The sequence below is a fragment of the Geotrypetes seraphini genome, chromosome 10 (genome assembly GCF_902459505.1).
Source record: "Geotrypetes seraphini chromosome 10, aGeoSer1.1, whole genome shotgun sequence".
NCBI lineage: Eukaryota > Metazoa > Chordata > Amphibia > Gymnophiona > Dermophiidae > Geotrypetes > Geotrypetes seraphini.
Window position 1 is genome coordinate 26,461,322 of NC_047093.1, and position 21,629 is coordinate 26,482,950.

Consider the following 21,629-nt stretch of genomic DNA (forward strand, 5'->3'; position numbering starts at 1 on the left):
CACAAGTCAGGAATCTTACAGGAGCTTTGATATGAACATTTCTGCTTTGGCCTCTAAAATTGGGTTGAGATCATCACCGTCTTACAGAATTGGCCACCTGAGCTGAGATCTGAACCCATGCTCAAAAGACAAAAATTCTCTAAGGCTGTGAGTATTCTCCTGAACCATCCAGACCCCTTTAGTATTAACTCAGTCTGACCTTTATAACTGGAATTAATGGTCCATCTATAAATTGCAGGCCAAGGCATGTTCACCGGGATTTTTTTTTTTTTATGTTTAGTTTCCACTTGCCAATCTTGCTATACATCTATGTTTTGTTGTTTTATTAAAAAACAAACAAACGATCCCCAATTTACATCCTTACACCCATTGGAACACTTCAGGTTTCTCCCACAAATGTTGGTTCAACACAACCATATGACAGGAGAACTGAGCCTAAAAGCATGCTGGATACCAGGGTGCAGATGAGCAAATAAAGTCCCTCAGTTTGCTGCTTGAAGCCGGTGATGCTATATGTCGCCGCTTTCAAAACTTAGGACTCCTTTTACAAAGGTGCGTTAGGGCCTTAACGTGCAGAATAGCACAGACTAAAATCTGCGCTCGCTAGCTGCTACCGCCTCCTCTTGAGCAGGCGGCAGTTTTTCGGCTAGCACGCGCTAATCCGGTGCGTGCACTAAAAACGCTAGCGTACCTTTGTAAAAGGAGCCCTTAATCATGATGCAAAAGTCATATCTCAAAAAGCCACCCAGTTGTAGGGGAAAATCCTGCTTTCAGTCACTTCTCATTTCAGGAGGAGGTTCTTTTTAGGCTAATGGTCTTCTGCTTTCATAAGGTCTGTGCAAACTAATAGGGAGATAGCTAATACTATTCTGTGATGACGATCATACAAATCATAAATTTATCACAGCTTTTGTTAAATCAATATGCTTATTGGTCTGAGCACTTCATATTAAGCATATTGATTTAACAAAAGCTGTAAATTTATGATTCATAAGGTCTGTGCCATTTCAGCTTTCCCTAATGGTTTATTCAGATTTGTTGGATCACCTATTTACACACTAATTCAAGGCAATGTATAATAAAATGGATGTCAGGTCAAAAGCACGCCGGGACAAAGGCGCGCCCAGACAATTGAGTGCAGTGCGGGGGTGCGCGCTGCAGAAAATTACTGTTTGTAGGGCTCCGACGGGGGGTGGGGGTGGGGGGGAACCCCCCACTTTACTTAATAGAGATCGCGCCGCGTTGTGGGGGGTTTGAGGAGTTGTAACCCCCCACATTTTACTGAAAACTTCACTTTTTCCTTGTTTTTAGGGAAAAAAGTTAAGTTTACAGTAAAATGTGGACGGTTACAACCCCCCAAACCCCCCCATAACGCCGGCGCGATCTCTATTAAGTAAACTGGGGGGGCTCCCCAACAAAACCCCCCGTCGGATCCCCTAAAAACTGTAATTTTCTTTGGCGCACGCCTCCGTCTTGCGCTCAGTTGTTGGCGCGCGCCTTTGTCTTTCGCGGGGTTGTCTATGAACCATAAAATGGAATCAGGAAAGAACTCCATTAAGGGGTCCTTTTACTAAGGCACGCTAGTGCATCTTAACGCATGATAAATGCTAACGCATCCATAGGATATAATGGACGCTTTAGCATTTAACACGCGCTAAGACTCGCGCGCCTTAGTAAAAGGACTCCTAAGTAATAGTAAAGCAAACCATTCACACTGCACTGGGACCTAGTTTAAAAGTGCTCTAAGCTCTCCGACATTACTTCTCTCTCGCACCAGGAGCTATTAAACAGTTATAACCAGGCAAGCACATTTGCAGTCCTCCCTCTCCCTCCAAACCCTTTTTCTCTTCTTCCCTCCCCTACTTTAATCCCAGATCCTTTTTCTCTCATTCTCCTCCCCATGCTCCCAAATCCTTCCTAACTGTTCATGCTTGTATTTCAGCCATCTATATGCACCCAGGGATTTTGACCTCTAGTCCACTCCTAGTATAAAGGAAACACACCTGTAGCTGAAATTCAATATTATGTCTTTATGATTTGTCTTGTAGAATAGTTAAAATAGATATATACATTATTCATAAAATAAACCTCTCTCTCTCTCTCTATATATATATATATACACTTGGAATAACATGCAGTAATAGTAATACAGTAAAACCTTGGTTTGCAAGCATAATTTGTTCTGAAAACATGCTTGTAATCCAAAATACTCATATCAAAGCGAATTTCCTTACAAACTAAACCTGAACCCAGGCAAAACAAAATTCATACTTCTCGTAAAAAAATAAAATCCCAACCATAACAAACCTAGTAATAAACTCAATCATATACCCCATTCAACCTACTCTAAAACTTCTGGGAAATGACGATAGACAGATGCTGCACCATGCAATCACAAATCAACAAAACAATACAGAAATCATTTGTGGTCATGAGAAGCCTAAGGCAAGTTTGAAAATTCTTCGACAGTGGTCCTCCAGTCTTTAGTCCTAGGTCTACTGCAACATCCTCTATCTCCCCTGCCCCGCAACAATGATAAAACAACTACAAACAGTACAAAACACAGCCCTGAGACTAATCTATTCACTAAGAAAACACAACCACATCACCAAGGCATACCTCGACTCACTGGCTCCCAATTCAAGCAAGAATACTATTTAAATTCTACTGTCTATTATTTAAATCCATAAATGGTGACAGCCCAGCCTACTTGAACAACCGCCTAATCTAAACTACCACAACCAGACACAGGAGAACCCAGACACCATTCACATACCCTCCAATCAGAGACATCAAACGGAAAAAAACTATACGATGGCCTTCTAGCCACACAGGCAGCAAAACCAGACCACCAACTTTCCACTCGTGACCCCAGACTACAAAACTTTCAGAAAAGAAATAAAAACCCTGCTATTCAAGAAATCCATGAAGACTTAACTAACACCGTATGAAACATTTCAATCCTCTGAAGCAACCTGCTCTACTCTAACACCTCTGGACATGTCCAGAAATCCTCTTTTGTAATCCGCCTTGAACCGCAAGGTAATAGCGGAATAAAAATCATTAATGGCATGTAATAAGAAATAATGGAAATTCAGACGATTCGTTCCACAACCAAAAACTTTAATACAAAATACTGCATGTACTTGTAAATGCAAGACCTTGCTTGTTTAGAACAGTCACTACACTCCCGTAGCGTCAGAGAGAGAAGAACCATCGGCTCAATTGTGATGATGTGATGTGTGTCTACTGCATGTACTTGTATTGCAAGACCTTGCTTGTATATCAAGTCAAAATTTTATAAAATGTTTTGCTTGTCTTGCAAAACACTTGCACACCAAGATACTGCAATCCAAGGTTTTACTGTAGATTTAAAATAAATTTCTCCATATACTAAACTAAACTAAACCTTAAGTTTATATACCACATCATCTCCACGGATGTTGTGGAGCTCGGCACTTGGAATATACGGTACAGCAGCAGGAATTTTCTCTGATTTTTCTTCCCTGCTTAGTTCCAGATTCAGACACCTTGCTGAGCTCTGTCTACCCAGGATTGCTGGAGCTGGTTCAGTAAAGTCGGCAATAGACTGTCAAGCACAGCTAGACCCTTCCATGAGCACCGCAGGCCGCTGAGAATAAAATCATAACAGAGCTTATCCCCAAGGGCTTTAACATTCTGCTACTGTTCTACCTTACCCCTCATGCATTCTGCCTCAGCCAGTTACCTGTCATCTAGCAGCAGGAATCCCTGTTCCTCTAAAGCTCTTACTTCCTGCGAAGTGCCAAACGCATTCCACAGAGTCAGGTTAGGCATAAACTGCTGCCAGTGCTGGAAAGAAAGAGGGGAGAGAATAAAAGGAATTGTAAATGCTCACACATCATGGCACCAGTTAAGAACCAAAATATACTGCTTGCTTCTGTGTGAAAGAGTAAGTAAGGGATTATCTTCCACTAATGCTACCATTCCACCTCCCAAGACTGAGCAGACTACATGTCCCAGACCACACTGGGCTTTATAACTCAGTACTGAGCTGCCTTAGCAAGGTAACCCTGGTGAGTCAGGGGGCAGGGTTCAGCAGGGAGGTGTTTATCTGTCACAGAGGAGAATGATTGGAAGAGGTCCCAAAGTGAGAGGATCCTGAAGGAGAGAAACCTTCCCTAGCTGTGGCTGCATTCAAGCCCTGAGGAAGACTGACGTGAGAAAGCTAGCTGAGAACCCATCCAGGGAAACACTAGAGAGGTGAGCTTCCAATCCAAGACCTCTGTAAACGGAACATGCTGGTTTAAAGGTGACTGTCCTGTGTTTGGGGGGGTGGCAACTGAGCTGAAGCCAGTTGAGACTATTGCTGGAGAAAAGAGCTTTCTTTCTCCTAGATGTTCTTCTGTTTGGACTATTTGACAAGTGAAGTGGGAACCAGACTTGCGGTGCTGCGTTAAACCTGAGAGAACTGGGGAAATTGATCAAAAGCTGAGGTTGCTGGACTGAATGTGATATAGCTAAGTGTACAGGCTGCTGAACTAGCCACGAGATATAAAAGATAAAGTATATCTTTGCCTTTCCTGAGTCTATGAGGGAATAGGCTCAAGTAGAAGTCTCAATAAAACATTTTGCTGCACCTTCTAAAGTGGTTTATGTATGCTGATTGGGTAAATGTGAAGGGTTCCTGGAAACCCAGCCAGGAATGTCTCACACACTGACCCACAAATCTATGGGAATCTGACCGGCCCTGACTTCTGCCAGTCCAGTTCTACACTGCTAATTCCTAGCTGGCAGGGCGGGATTAAGCTTCTGCTGGGCCTTGGCTCCCTATAATTATATACAGGGTGTGCCAAAAGTAGGTATACAGTATTAATTATTTCTTGTTATTGTACAGATATTGAATAGGCATAATACATTACTGAATGATGATCAAGTAAAAGTGAAAGGATGTAACATATACAAAAACTTCACACGAATGTTATTCGTGACAGATTTTTATTTTTTAACTCCCACAAACGTAGCCCAGTGTGGTTCTGGCTGCAGAGGAGGAAGCAGCAGGTAACCCATGCTGCTCAGCTACTGCTCTTGTTGCTTGAAGAACAATGCACCAGGGTGGGGAAAAAGAGGTCTGTACTCGGTAGCAGTGGCTCTGGTGTCCGTCCCCCCCCCCCCTCCCCAACTCTTCATTTTGCCTGCAACTGATTTATATGAGCAAAATACCATCTGAAAACAGCTGGAGGTTTTAAGGGTTGGGAGAAAATAGGGCTGCAAGACATAAATAATAGTGTCGACTCTTGTGGAGATGGAATGGATCTTAGCAGATACAGGTGGAGATGAGTTAGATTCCATTGGTGATGGGCAGAGAGAACAAAATTTCTCTACCTATGAAACTCTCTACTCAGGAACCATTGAATTATCAAATCTGAGAGTTCCCCTCCTTTACATTTGGGCTCTAGGACATGCCTAGTTTGCCTGTGGCTCCATCCTAACCTATTTGCTGGTTTTCTGAGGGCCAGTCTTTTCCTCTCAAGCTTGAGCCAGAATCAAACTCATGTCTTCAATCAAGAAAGAGTCATAAACCTCTTATACCCTCACCTCACAATGCTTTTACAGCACACCCCAGACAGCCCCAAATTGCTGCTCTCTTCTTTTCATAATAATCAGTTTGCCCTGTGATGGAAAGCTGGGTGATGGGTAAGCAAACGGGAAGGAGGGGCTCCAGACTTGGATCTCTGCTGTCCACAATAGAGGATGACATGGGAGTAAAGTTTGTCCCTGTCCTCACCCCGACCCTGCAGACTCCATCTTCATTTGCACAAGCCTCAAACACTTTTAAATTTATATCTAAATCTTTTTATTAAAGTATAAAAAGGGACAATATGCGTAACAACTGTTTATAAGTCACAAATAGAGCCTTCCATTTTAATCTGGTTTTGGTACAACCTTCCCAAAGATTCAGTTGCCTATATTTTTACATCTTCTGGGAAGGTAATTGGATTGTCTTTCAGACATGAGTGTAGAAGAGAACCTAAACTCTGTAGTGGATGAACAAGAAAATAAGTGTCTATTAAATGTTAGAAATGTTCCTTGATGCCAGCAACAATGGATGAGTCTGTTGCAGTAACAGTAAGATGCTTGAACAACTGGGCACATAAAGGAAGGACCTTGCAGACAAGACACAAATGATGTCATTTAACAGTAGTTCACTGAAATCCAAAAATGGCTTGTGCAGAATTTTTAATAATTTGAATTCAGTTGTGTTAAGTTTTTTACATATTGATACTAGCCTCAAGGTTTTAGAGAATGACACGGGGACAAAGTTTGTCTCTGTCCCCATCCCCACCCTGCGGGTACCTGTCCCCATGTCATTCTCTAGCCTACAGCTGTTCCTCAGATGGCTGAAGGTGTGTGCTCTCACCTCATGGGTGACTCCAACATCCATACGCAGGCCTGTGACCAGAACTTCCTCCAATCTGTAGTCAAAATAAGTCAGTGAATTACAGGGTTGCTGCAATAGGATTGGGTATCTTAGATGAGCCTTCATCTACCACTAATTAATCTTCATGACTGCCCAATATTTTAATAATTAAATCCTACAGTCTTGCTCATCCTATAACCATCCAGTTCTTCTCTGGCTGTCAGAACTTGTTGTTTGGCTTGGACTTCAGCTGTTTCTTGCTGTCCCCCAGAAGCTGCTGCCCTAGGTATCACCTAAGTCTTGCCTAATGGCTAAGCTAGCCCTGATGAACTGATGTTAACGCTTTAAATACAGAGACTTTGATATACAGAATATAGCGGGACAAGAAGCCTTAAGCAGCTCTAGTGATACACATTGTCCTTGCCATTTGCCCTCCAGTGGTAGCCGGGACTAGGGTGATTCATGGCTGATTCACCATGGCCGATAGAGCACGGCCGTTTCATCACTGAATCAGCCATGGTAGCACCTGAACTCTTGGGTGGGGGAGGCTATGCAACCCACTCCCCAAAGTAGGAGTACCCTACCCCCGCCCCGCATACCTCATGAAAAGTTCACCAGCGTGAGCATCTTCCATCTCCTACTCGTGCCAGCCTTGGCTCCCCTCTGACATCATGTCCTGGTCCCTCGACTAGAAAGTGACGTCAGAAGGGAGCCAAGACCAGCCGAGCAAAGGATGGAAGATTCTGCTTGCGCCAGCGAACCTTTCAAGAAGTATGCGGGGGGTGGGGGGGCAGAGAGGAAGAGAGGCACCAGTGGAGGGGGGTGGGGTGGGCATTGGCTGGGGAAGTCGAGGGGAAGAGGCACCAGCACAATGAGGAGAGGCATGATTCATTGCAGTTCATCATGACCGTCATGGAGAGATTCATTACACCCGTAATGAAGCGTCCTGCACTGAAACAGCCATGATAAATCGTCCCACTCTGGTGGTAGCCTATTACAGCAGTGGTTCTCAACTCTGTCCTGAGGACATGTCCCAGCTAGTCAGGTTTTCAGGATATCCACAATGAACATGTATGACAGATTTGCATACAGTAGATGTAGTGCATGCAAATTTATCTCATGCTTATTGATCATGGATAGCCTGAAATCTGCCTAGCTGGGTATTTTCAATGTCCCCTGAGTTAGAGCAATGGGCTAGGAAAAACCACCTGTTTAGCCTTGCATTTTTACAAATACTTCGGGCTCATTGCACAGGCTCCCTGAATTAATGCTTGTATGTCTTGTCCTGTCCTCCGAGTCTGATTTTATTTAATCGCAGGGGTGTCCAACCTCAGTCCTTGAAGGCCACAACCAAGGCAGGCTTTCAGGATTCCCCCAATGAATATGCATGAGATCTGCATTTGCATGCACTTCTTTTATTGTATGCAAATAGATTTCATGCATATTCACTGGGGAAATCCTAAAAGCCAGACTAGGTGAGGGCCGAGGTTGGACACCCCTACTCTATTGTTTGTTCTCAGCCCTGTTTAGATTATGGAGAGTTCTTTTTCTAAATGTTAATTTTATTTAATCTGTAAACCACTTTGATACCAAATAAAAGGCGGTATCGAAAGTACCTAATAAACCACCAAGCAGGGCCTAAATCCCTCTTCCCCCACTAACACTCCCTGTGATCTTGGACATGTTATTTTATCTTATGTTACCTCAGGTAAGTTCTTTGGGATAGGCACTTGCTACCCCTGAATTAGTAGCAGGGCTGAACACCATGGTCCTCAAGGGCCACAATCCAATCGGGGTTGCAAGATTTTCACAATGAATTTACATGAGATTGATTTGCATATACTGCTTCCATTGTATGCAAATCAATCTCATGTTTATTCATTATGGAAATCTTGAAAGCCCAACTGGGTTCTGGCCTTCGAGAAGTCACCCTGAGCTTTACTGGAATGGTAATTATTGGTCACAGAAATGATCTCACCGGGGAAAGCAAAGAAATTAACAGACTTACACATCCAGTTTGCTTTGCTCTGTCCTTTTCCTGGTGCCGTGTCCTAGAGATATGACTTCCCTCATCCAGGGGTCCGGTTCCAGTGTCTGGATCCTGGCTTCCCGACGGCTCTTGCCCTCCTTCTGAGGTACAAAGCGGCCATGTGCCCCTGAAACAGACATTTGTATCACTGAGCAGTCCCAAGCTGGTCCTTTTCAAAACCATCTGATATAGCTCTTGCGTTGCACAGACAGACAGGACCACGCAAGCTTCCCGAAGCCTTGTCGGTGCTAGCTGGGACTCTCACAGTGTGCATTGCCTCTGTGCAGCTATGTCTTCCTAACAAAGGTGGGCGTGGCATCAGCGCTAGCGCTGGCCATCAACATGAGCTTCCCTGTAGCAGTGCTCGCCAGCTCGCAGTGGAGCCCTGCTAGCTGGAATGAATCAGAGATGCTTTTTTAAAAAATTTTATTTATTCATATTCCGCATATCCTACAATTCTATGCGGATTACAAATTATTCAGGTACTCAAACATTTTCCCCTATCTGTTCTGGCGGGCTCACATGCTGTCTAATGCCGTGTTCTTCAACCTTTTTACACCTATGGACCGGCTGAAATAAAATAATTATTTTGTGGACTGGCATCGGTCCGTGGACCGGCGGTTCAAGAACACTGGGCTAAGTCGTGGGCCAAACCCCGCCTATCTCTACCCAATCTCCACCCCAGACCCCCACCCCATAATAGTACTAATTGTAACACTATTTTTTCCATTCATTTTTCACAGATACACAATATAATCTTATTAACAACACATAATGGTTAACCACAAAATTAAACTACACAAAGCACACTGACAGCAGATGTAAATTCTCAAAATTGATATAATTCAATCACTAAATTCAAAAATAAAATCATTCCCCCCCCTACTTTTGCTGTCTCCCTTCCTCCATGCTATGCCTTACCTTCTGGCCTGCTCCCGCCTGGCCATTTTATGCCGCCCCCGGTGTTATCTTCAGGCTGGCTCCCTCTTCCTCACTGATGCAGTGCACAAAGCTGTGGGCAGCGGCTCCTTGAACATCCCGTGCCTCATCTGGAAGCCTTCCCTCTGACGTTGCAACGTCAGAGAGAAGGCTTCCAGTTCAGGCGCAGGACGCGCGTAGGAGCCACTCACTGCCCGTGGCTTTGTGCACTGAATCAGTGAAGAAGAGGGAGCTGGCTCAAAGATAATGCCGCATCGATCTCACTGTGGACCGGTGGTTGAAGAACAGTGATCTAATGTACCTGGGGCACTGGGGGATTAAGTGGCTTGCCCAGGGTCACAAGGAGCAGTGCAGGAGTTGAATCCACAATCCCAGGATGCTGGGGCTATAGTTCTAACCACTGCATCCCATACTGCCCATTGAAATGCTGAACTGTTGCCTATTTGGTATACCCAAAGACTTGTAAGTGGAGACTCACCAGGACCAATTCCAATGTACTGGTGCCCTTGCCAGTAGGACTGGTTGTGAATGCAAAGTGCCCCCTGCAGGACAGGAGAAAAAAAACAACCCAATAAAACCAAAAGCAAGCAGTACCTGAAAAAGTGGGAGAAATTCATTGTAATTGAGATGTTTGGGATTAAAAATAAACCAACATGAGGCAAAATACATGGAATACTACTGTATAAAAAACTGTATATCGACAATGTCAACACCATTCTAAAGATAACACCAGGGAATGACCTCTAGTATCTAATGCAGCACTATGACGTCAATAGACATTTGGATTCCCTTCTTCAGCCTTAGGTTCCCAAATATATTTTAATTCTCTGAGCTCTTCCCATGCATTTAGGCTTAATCCTAGCTTCCCCCTTGGTGTTTTTCATAAACAGATCTCAGCTCTGCCCAGAAGAATTTTACCCAGAATCTCTGCCCATACAATGAACCATGAACTCGGCCAAAATCCACACAGAAATTCCCTTTTGATCTAAGTTAAGGATTTTATACGGAAAGCCCACTAGCAGACTGTAACGCCTTCAGCTTCAGGCAGGCTTGAGGTCCAGGTCAATTGCCCTGTTTCCACTCCTCGATGATACAAATTACATCAGCGTATTGCTAAAATACCAGAGATTGTGGTAAAAGCAGATAAAGTAGCTGATTTTAAGAAAGGTTTGGACAAATTCCTGGAGGAAAAGTCCATAGTCTGTTATTAAGACATGGGGGAAGCCTCTGCTTGCCCTGGATCGGTAGCATGGAATGTTGCTACTCTTTGGGATTCTAGAATCTTGCTATTCTTTGAGATTCTGTATGGAACGTTGCTACTCCTTGGGTTTTGGCCAGGTATTAGGGACCTGGATTGGCCACCGTGAGAATGGGCTGCTGGGCTTGATGGACCATTGGTTTGACCCAGTAAGGCTATTCTTATGTTCTTTTAACAATATAACACCAGAAACCCCTTTTTTTCCTTTCATCATAATACACTAATCAGACATTACGGTTCCATAGTGTTGCTGAAACAATACTGTTTCCAGGAATTTCCTAAAGGATAAATACAAAACGCTCCTTCCAACTTACATTTCTGGCAAAGTTAGAGACCTCGTACTGGCGGAACCTCTCGCTTCGCAGAATCTGTCGTGCCGCTTCATACATCTCGGCGAGCACCTCGGGTTCAGGCCTGCTCAGAAGACCATTCTGGACTTCTGCAAAGAGGGCCGTGCCCCTCTCTAGCGTGAGCTGGTAAAGGGAAACGTGGTCGTCGCACAGTCCCAGCAGCTCTTTCAATGTCCCCACCCAGGATGTGACGGTCTGACCCGGGAGGCCAAAGATGACATCCACAGAGGTGGCGCCTGGGAACAGTCGTCTTGCTTCTTTTAAGGTCCTCAGGGAATCGAGAGCTGTGTGATTTCTCCCGAGAAGTCTCAGGTCAGTGTCATCCAGAGACTTATATGCAGGAAAAAAGAATCACCAAAAAAAAAAAAAAAATTATTTATTTTTTTAAAGGACAGACTAAAATGTTTTTGAGGGAAAGGAAGGTAGGTTCGTATGGGGGGAGGGGGTAAGAAGAGACTGGTTCAGAAATGAAATGCATACTTTGGAGGACAGGCGGGAGAGGGAAGATATGGTTTATGGGGTTTTTTAAGTTATATCCCCCCTTTAACAAGGTGGGTTACAATACCACATTCACAATAAGCATTACAAACAGCCATAAAACACACATGTATAAATTTCATCAACATATCATACAAATTACCCTGTAAAAATGCTCAGCGCCTACGCTTCATTTCGCAAAAATGATGATAGAGATGTTTACATAAGGTTACCTGATTCTCCATCTGGTAAAAGAGGACGCATGACCCCGCCCTGTTCCGCCCCTGGATCCGCCCCCAGCCCCGCCCCTGGGTCCGCCTCCAAACCCAGCCCCACACAAACCTCGTCTTGTCAGGCCGGGGCTGGAGTGCTTCTGCGCATGCGCAGATGCGGTGTGATGGCGTCGCACGCATTGCCTCCGCGGATGCGCAGATGCACTCCAGGCTCGGTCTCGATTTCACCAGCTTCTCAAGCCCCAGACAAAAAGTGCCGGGTTTTGAAAAGCTGTGCGGACATATCCTCTAAAAGAGGACACATCCGGGGAAATCCAGACGTCTGGTAACCCTATGTTTACATACCTGTACTGCAGGGGTAGGGAACTCCGGTCCTCGAGAGCCGTGTTCCAGTCAGGTTTTCAGGATTTCCCCAATGAATATGTATGAGATCTATTTGAATGCACTGCTTTCAATGCATATTCATTGGGGAAATCCTGAAAACCTGACTGGAATACGGCTCTCGAGGACCGGAGTTCCCTACCCCTGCTATACGGCATAAATACCCATGGGGCAAGTCTCTTTTTAACTGAAAGAAAACTTGTGGGTGAGAGGAAATGGGATGAAGTTACGAGGTGACAGGCTCAGGAGTAATCTAAGGAAATAGGTTTTTTTAACAGAAAGGGTGGTAGATGTGCAGAATAGGCTCCCGGTAGAAGTGGTGGAGACAAAGACTGTGTCTGAATTCAAGGAAGAGTGGGACAGGCGTGTGGGATCTCTTAGGGAGAGGAGGAGAGAGTGGATGCTGTGGATGGGCTGACTGGATGGGCCATTTGGCTTTTATCTGCCATCACGTTTCTATAAATGAATAGCGCTATGACCTCACATTGCAAGTGTTAAGAACCTTCATTTATAATAATAATGCTCTATGACCTCACAATGCAGGTATAGAGTGGTTAGCCAATAGGGAGAGGAGGAGATAGTGGATGCTGCGGATGGGCCATTTGGCCTTTAGCTGCCATCATGTTTCTAGTTGCCAAAACTTGGAGACCAAATGTTTCTCATTTTACAATCCAGAATCCCTCTGCTTTTAGAGCTAGTGCCTGAACTCTGCTTCCCCCCAACTGCTGCCACTAGTGAGACCTGGCTTTTTATACTATTATTTAGGACTTTGTTAACATGCTGATCCATAATATTGCACACAGCAGATCGCAAAATAAAAAGAAATGCAAAGCTAAAAACAAGACAAATATATAACAGTGACAAAACACAATATCAAAATAAACATGAAATGTTAGTCGATAATGCTTAAAACAGAGGAAGCTGCTACTCTAACTCCCCCTAGTATCCCTTCGCTTTCCACAGAGCTGGATTTCCAAATCTCTCTTTATCTTTCAGGGACAAAACATAAGAATATAAAGAAAAGCCATGATGAGTCATGGTCCATCGAATCCAGTCTGCTGTCTCCGACGGTGGCCAGTCTGGGTTACGATGCAGATTATCTGCCATGAGCTATGAGTGGTGCTGCCGGGCTAATCAGTGCACCGTAGCCCCATTATGTATTGTAACACCATTACGGAAGCTCATGTATTATAACACCTTTACAGAAGCTCATGCAAACCGCTCAGAATTTGACTCCCCTGTCATCGGTGGCGGTATAGAAGCTTCCGATAAACAAGAAACAATCTTTCCCAGGGCTGTGGTTGCTCGCAAGTCCCCATGCCTAAGCCCCACCACTTCTGACACAAGTATAAACATAAAGAATCCCTATATGGAAAGAAGATGGCGTCAAAACAAAATTCAGTGGTGCTTATATGGCAACTCCAGTAGCGGGGAAGCCAGCAGACTTCTACGGTCTGTTTCCAACTTATGGAAAGACAGAACTAGATGGACTGGAACGGGCTTTGACACTAACTCTGGCAGTTGGGAAGTAAGGATTGTGCCAGACAGACTTCTATGGACTGAACAGTAGCGTAGCGAGGGTGAGAGGCGCCCCTCCCCAGCCCTCTTCTCCATCCCCCCACCCACCCCCATCAGCTCCTTCCCCAAGCACCCATTCCCTTCCCCCGTCTTCCTCTGACATCACTTCCTAGGCGTGACATCAGTGGAAGAGCAGACGCTGGCGCCAGCAGCAGGCTGGGGTTGCCGCTCGCGCCGAGAATATTAAAGAGGTACAGGGGAAGGTGGGGAAGACGGGTGCTGGCGCTCCCACCAAGGCAGTGCCCGGGGGGGGAACCCCCCCCTTCCCTTACTACACCGCTGGGTCTGTGACCTGAAAATAGCAAGGTCAGATCGAGAATAGATAAGAAAGAAGAAGAAAAAATTTTGTATTTATATTCCACATATCCTACAATTCTATGCGGATTACGAATTATTCAGGTACTCAAACATTTTTCCCTGTCTGTGCCGGCGGTCTCACACTCTATCTAATGTACCCAGAGCACTGGCACACAATCCGGACGCAGTCCAATTACATTAGCGGGAAGCGATTTTATGGTCGCTCTCGACACAGCTGTTCTTTAGGAGTTTAGAGTTCCAGCGCATGTGGATGGAAATTTATTGAACTATTTGAATATTTGCAAAGTATTTATTATTGAAAAAATATTTACACTTTCCCCCTCCGTATTCATGGTTTCCGTATCTACGGTTTCGATTGCTCACGATTTTCTGCCATAAAAATCATTTTCATTTTTCAGGCTATTTTAAGCCCTGTGAGCCCCCGCTTAAGCCTTAACTGGTGGTCTAGTGGGTTTTCGGGCAGGAGCGATCTTCCCACGCTCCTGCCCCGTGCAGATCACTCACAAGACATGGCTGCCTTGAGCTCCCATCGTGGTCTCGAGAGACGACAGGAGCTCAAGGCAGCCATTTCCTGTGAGCTGCCGTGAGTTTCCGCTATTTTATGTTTCTAAAACACTATTTATTAAATATCTCAAAAGCAAATGATATCACTTTTCCATATAATCTCCCTGTGTTGCGATACATGTTGCCCAGGATCCTACTACGCCAAGCCCTCTTACCATTTCTTCCGCCTCAACCATTTCCCGCGAAAATCTGAAAGTGCGGAAACTTTTTGAAGAACCCTCGTAGGTCTTTATCTGCTGTCACATTCTGTGTTTCTATGTTAGCATTCCTTCTGCCCTCTCAGTCCACCTCGTACTTTGCAATGCCTGTGTCATTAACCCTTACCTGTATGCCAATGGACAGGCGGTTCACACCCGCCAGCCGAAATCCTGCCAGATGCGAAGCCTCTGCAGACGTTGGGTTAACCTCCAAAGTCACCTCTGCATCCCCTGCAAGGTGAGCATGCTTGGAGACGGATTCTAGGATGGCGGCAATGGTAGATGGACTCGCTAGGCTTGGTGTGCCTCCTCCAAAGAAAACTGATGAAATCCTGCAGGTACCAGAAGAAAAATCAGGCAGGCAGCAATTGGATAGCAAGCCCCTCACCCCACCTCAAATTCCCAAGACCATAACGATTATCTGTCTTCCCATATAGCAAATCAAGAGGTTATTGCATAGTCTAAAGCTATAGTTTGTAATTTTGCATTTTCTTAGGGAAATCGGTGAAAAGAGACGGCTCAGGGGTGATATGATATAGGTATATAAAATACTGAGTGGCGTGGAAAGGGTAGATATGAATCGCTTGTTTACTCTTTCAAAAAATATTAGGACTAGGGGGCATGCGATGAAGTGGTAGATTTAAAACAGACCAGGGAAAATATTTCTTCACACAACATGTAAATAAACTCTGGAATTCTTTGCCGGAGAATGTGATGAAATCAGTTAGCTTAGCAGGGTTTTAAAAAGATTTGGATAAGTTCCTAAAAGGGACATCTATAGGCCATTATTGAGGTGGCTTGGGGAAATCCACTGCTTATTCTTAGAATAAGCAGCATAAAATCTGTTGTATTACTTGGGACCTGGGTTGGCCACTGTTGGAAAAGGATACCGGGCTTGATGGGCCTTTAGTCTGTCCCAGTATGGCAGTTTTATGTTCTAACAATTAGAACAAATTCTGCTTGCAGAGAGGTCAAACCAAGATTCAGTGAACTTGTTCATATGATCCAGATTGAGGTGGCATCCTACTTAAAGCAAAGGCGGGTATAGTTTATTGGTAGATAGCCACAAAGCCATCGACGTATCCAAGGATGTTTGCGGAGATTCTCCCTCCAAACGTTCACATTGCCATGGATGAGGAAGCTGATGAGTGGGGAGAAGGAGAATGTTCACAATGTTGGGTTTTTTTTTGGGGGGGAGGGAAGAAACCTCTGAATACTCAGGCTGCTGAGAAGATCCCATCTCCATCTGGCTTATTGGTCCCCAACTAGCACCACAAGTTTTTCTAACATTTCTGGATGGGCTGTGCTACATTCAGCACAACCAGTATGCACAGTTTCATAGTGCTTACAATGTCTGCCTGTAAACCAGTCAGGGACTGACATGCTGGTGGATATAAGAATATAAGAATAGCCTTATTGGGTTAGACCAATGGTCCATCAAGCCCAGTAGCCCGTTCTCACGATGGCCAATCCAGGTCCCTAGTACCTGGCCAAAACCTAACAGAATCTCAAAGAATAGCAAGATTCTGGAATCCCAGAGAGTAACAAGATTCTAGAATCCCAAAGAGTAGCAACATTCCACGCTACCGATCCAGGGCAAGCAGTGGCTTCCCCCGTGTCTTTCTCAATAACAGACTATGGACTTTTCCTCCAGGAAATTGTCCAGACCAATCTGAAGAACTCAAACAGCATTCTCACTCTTCACAATCATATCTCGTTCCCTTTTCTTCCCTATATTTATCTCCAGTTCGCTGCAAACCTGGCAAAAGAGTATAATGTAACTGCAACCCTCTGAGTTTGTGGAACCTCTTCTTATGCTCATTGCCTCCAGATACTCACCGTGACACTTGGCTGAGCTGGATCAGGGTACCTGCCTCCTGCACCAGGCACTGTTTCATCACCTCTTCATCCACATTGCGTGCAATGTACTTATTGAAGTTACAATAGCTGCAGCGTTTCTGACAATAGGGCCACTGCGGAACAGAAGGGCAACTCCAAGTGAGAAGCAATACTTGCTGCATGCCATCCTACAGCCCATGCTGCCACTAGGGCACCATCAGGAGCCATCCACACCTCTCACATTCAACCCAGGCACCATCGGGAGCCATCCACTTCTCTCACAACCAACCCACAGCCCATGCTGCCACTCGGGCACCATCAGGAGCCATCCACTCCTCTCACCGCCAACCCAGGCACTATTGGGAGCCATCCACTCCTCTCACAGCCAACCCATTGCCCATGCTGCCACTCGGGCACCATCAGGAGTCATCCACACCTCTCACAGTCAACCCAGGCACCATCAGGAGCCATCCACACCTCTCACCGCCAACCCAGGCACCGTCAGGAGCCATCCACTCCTCTCACAGCCAACCCAGGCACCGTTGGGAGCCATCCACTCCTCTCATCGCCAACCCAGGCACTATCAGGAGCCATCCACCCCTCTCACAACCAACCCACAGCCCATGCTGCCACTCAGGCACCATCAGGAGCCATCCACTCCTCTCACCGCCAACCCAGGCACCATTAGGAGCTATCCACTCTTCTCACAACCAACCCACAGCCCATGCTGCCACTCAGGCACCATCAGGAGCTATCCACTCCTCTCACCACCAACCCAGGCACCATTGGAAGCCATCCACTCCTCTCACAGCCAACCCACTGCCCATGCTGCCACTCTGACACCATCAGGAGCCATCCACACCTCTCACCGCCAACCCAGGCATTGTCAGGAGCCATCCACTCCTTTCACAACCAACCCAGGCACCGTCGGGAGCCATCCACTCCTCTCACTGACAACCCAGGCACCATCGGGAGCCATCCACTCTTCTCACAGCCAACCCACTGCCCATGCTGCCACTCGGGCACCATCAGGAGCCATCCACATCTCTCACAGTCAACTCAGGCACTATTGGGAGCCATCCACACCTCTCCCCGCCAACCCAGGCACCATCAGGAGCCATCCACTCCTCTCACAGCCAACCCAGGCACCGTTGGGAGCCATCCACTCCTCTCATTGCCAACCCAGGCACCATCAGGAGCCATCCACTCCTCTCACAGCCAACCCAGGCACTGTCTGGAGCCATCCACACCTCTCACCGCCAATCCAGGCACCGTTGAGAGCCATCCACTCCTCTCACCGCCAACCCAGGCCCCATCTGGGGCAGTGCGCATAATCACAATGAAATAAAATTGTGTGACTCCCCTGGAGGTGCAGAATTATGATGTAGCTCTGATGAGTCCACCCAGGTTGTGATCCCAAAAGCAGGTTTATTAACCCCATCTAGGAACCCAACACAGACTCTGGCAAGCTCTGCTGAGATCACCTTTCTGACTTTCTTTAAATTAATCCCCTTATTTTAAAATTTGTATTGTTTATTCTGATGACATTATAAGTAATATGCTATGCCATACTATTTCTGTGTTTTGATTGCTGCAATTTGTCTGGTACCCAAAATCAACTTTTGATTTATTTATTCAGTTTTCTATACTGTTCTCCCAGGGGAGCTCAGAACAGTTTACATGAATTTATTCAGGTACTCAAGCACTTTTCTCTGTCTGTCCCGGTGGGCTCACAATCTATCTAATGTACCTGGGGTAATGGAGGGATTAGGCGACTTGCCCAGGGTCATAAGGAGCAGTGCGGGTTTGAACCCACAACCTCAGGGTGCTGAGGCTGAGCTTTTAACCATTACACCACACTCTTTCCTTTGCTAACACTGTCTTGAGTGAATTTCTTCAAAAAGGGGGGTACACTTCTCCCTCCGTATTCGCAGTTTCAGCATTTGCGGTTTCAATAATTCACGGTTTTTAACTTGCTGGCTCCTCCCCCCAAATTACATCACCTTGCATAGAGAAATCGCTGATTCCAAGTGTTTACAGAGAAAATCGCTGATTCCCAGCACTTTGTTCACCGTGTTTTGCTTCTCCTTCAGGAACAGCCCAGGTCTCCCACCATGTTAATCGCGGTTTCACCATATTCATGATGGATTTTAATAGAAAAAAAGCAAATAACATATAAAAAGTTATTTGCGGTTTTTCAGTATTTGCGGTTCTGTTAATCCCCTATCACAGCGAATATGGAGGGAGAAGTGTAATTATATTTTGAATAAATAAAGAACATGCTTCTGCCCAGTCTGCTCTCATTGCAGGAATAATTTACATCCAACACAGAAAAATCCAACACAGTTCATAAGAACATAAGAATAGCCTTACTGGGTCAGAGCAATGGTCCTAGCCCAGTAGCCCGTCTTCACAGTGGCTAATCTAGGTCACCAGTACCTGGCAAAAACCCAGATACTTTACCAGGGATGTCCAACCTTTTGGCTTCACTGGGCCGCATTGGTCGAAAAAAATGTTTCTGGGGCTGCACAAGCGTGCAAACTCTGCAGTAAGACAGAGGAGGGAGCCGGCAAGACGGTAAACACCAGGGGGCAGCAGAGGAAAACACTTCATCGTCCTCGACCGGGGCCGCACAAAATACTTCACTGGGCCACCTGCAGCCTTCAGGCTGCAGGTTGGACACCCCTGCTTGTCACCTAACAGAGATTTCGGCAGTTGGAACCCAAGCATAGTACCGGGTAAAGCTTTGGATTCTCGCCCAGAAATAGCTAAGAAGAAAAAAAATAAAATAAAATAAAAAAAAATTTAAATTGAATCAGGTTGGGCAGACTGGATGGACCATTCGGGTCTTTATCTGCCGTCATCTACTATGTTACTATGTATGTTACTATGTTACTTTCAGGATTGTTATGGTTATTATTTTATTTTTAATTCTGTAAATTGTTTCATTGGACTGTAAACCGCTTTAATACAATTTGGTGAAAGGTGGTACAGTCAAACCTTGGATAGCGAGTAACGTGGCTTGCGAGTGTTTTGAAAAACGAACAAAACATTTTATTACGCGAGTCATGTCAAGTACGCACAATATACGCACGTCGCATCGCTGATTGCGGCTGAATGTAACACAAGCACCCGCAGTTTAAGCGCACGCAACATACGCGCATCTCACGCTGAACGTAATAAAAGCATCACGCCCAATTCACCTGCAGTGTAGTGACTGTTCGAAACGAGTGAGGTCTTGCAATACAAGTATATACAGTACTGTATTTTGTATTAAAGTTTCCACTATTTCCTATGGGAAAATTTGCTTTGATATATACGAGTGCTTTGGATTACAAGCATGCTTCCGGAACGAATTATGCTCGCAAAACAAGATTTTACTGTATTTGAAATAAATAAATAGGTCAAATCACTTACATGAACATAGAGAGCCGCCTGGTCGGTCCACGTGCTACATTCCCTGCTTCCAGGCCTCTTTCCTGAAGGCCACTGCGGAACCACCAGCTCCCGCACCACCACAGACCTTTTCCAGATATTAGAAAGCAGAGAGAACCTGGGACAAACCCAGCAAAGCTGCCCAGGCACCATGAGTACTGATGGGGGTTTCAAGCAGCTGAGGGGCAGGCACTAATATGATCTAATGGGGCAGAGAGCAATGCCACCTCTCTGCCTAAGTGGCATGCAGTAGATCTAACATAATCTGATTGCTTGATGCCCCCTCACCCCTTCCAGAAGAATAAAGCCATTAACAGACTCCAGTAAATGCATAGCAGCAGCTGTGGCAATCAAGAAAAGAGGAGGTCTGCTGTTAAGGTGGACCACATCCTGCTATTTTACCAGGATCTCAATACTGTACAAGTCAATGAGGATCCTGGAGATCCTGCAAATCCTGGTTTTACTGTGGGTAGGCTGAAGTTTTAAAGGTCCTGACTGAGATTCCTGCTCTAAGCCTCTCCCCTCCACAGTACTAACTTCTCAAGCAGCAGAGAAGCTGCAATGCAACTGAGCTCCCTTTTCCAGGAATTAATATTCGCTTTAGCAGCTTCCTGCGATCAGAGCCTTGCAAGCACTGCTTATGGCCAGAAGCAGGTCTGACTGCAACCCCCGACACTTTGCATTGCATTGAGCTGTACTGAGTTCCTGTGCTTCTGAGCTCTGCTCTGTGCCCGCCTGCCCTCTGCTGGGCCTGGGAGGACTGGGAGGACCAGCCCAGGCATTCAGGGAAATAGAAGCGGTGTGAAAATCTGCCTTTCAAAAATTAGTATACTTCATTTTCTAGAAATACAAGGTCTATGTGGTTGTGCATAAAGACGTATGCAAGCAAATCCCTGCCAAGGGAGCTTCCAGTATAATCAGGACACAAGACACATTCATTTGGAGTTGGCATATACCTTCCTAAAGGATGATTCAAGGCATGTTGCAGTGGGGTACACAGTAAGTAGGACTCTTGCCCAAGAGCAGGGGTGTCAAAGTCCCTCCTGGAGGGCCACAATCCAGTCGGGTTTTCAGGATTTCCCCAATGAATATGCATGAGATCTATTAGCATACAATGAAAGCAGGGCATGCAAATAGATCTCATGCATATTCATTGGGGAAATCCTGAAAACCCGACTGGATTGTGGCCCTCCAGGAGGGACTTTGACACCCCTGCCCTAGACAGATGCAATGACATTCTCAACCCCTCTTATATAATTCTTTTCAACCTCTGCTGGGTTGACAAGAATAATTAGAAACGTTATGGATATTTTCCTCCTACCAGTATACTGTACAATTATATTTACAAGCTCATGCTGCAGTTTCATTTTCAAACATTGGGTGGCACCTGAACATCAGGGTTTTTTTTTTTTTTCAGATATTCTGCTTAACTTCAGATAACCGCAGCATGGCTCAGATTTTTCCAAACCGGTCCTGAAAACCCCAGAAGCCTCTTGCATTTTTTAAGAACAACCACAGTAAAAGTGACTGGCATAGATCTACATACATTAATAGCCAAATATTTGCAAATTGTTATTCCAGTGCATAGTATAACAAATTTTTAAGGCTGACTACCAGAAGCTGTACTTTTC

At 45.4% G+C, this 21,629-nt stretch overlaps 1 protein-coding gene across 1 annotated transcript; it reads right to left on the reverse strand.

Annotated features, from left to right (window-relative positions):
• Window positions 1–3,340: 3,340 nt before the first annotated feature.
• Window positions 3,341–20,667, reverse strand: RSAD1 (radical S-adenosyl methionine domain containing 1). The gene is made up of 9 exons (XM_033961491.1): window positions 19,981–20,667; window positions 16,564–16,697; window positions 14,852–15,056; window positions 10,941–11,306; window positions 9,847–9,910; window positions 8,409–8,556; window positions 6,401–6,455; window positions 3,728–3,831; window positions 3,341–3,631 (listed from the first exon to the last, which is right to left on the reverse strand). The coding sequence occupies exons 1-9, from the start codon at window positions 20,149–20,151 to the stop codon at window positions 3,523–3,525; spliced, it is 1,356 nt and encodes a 451-aa protein (XP_033817382.1). The 5' UTR covers window positions 20,152–20,667; the 3' UTR covers window positions 3,341–3,522.
• Between the last annotated feature and the right edge of the window lie 962 nt (window positions 20,668–21,629).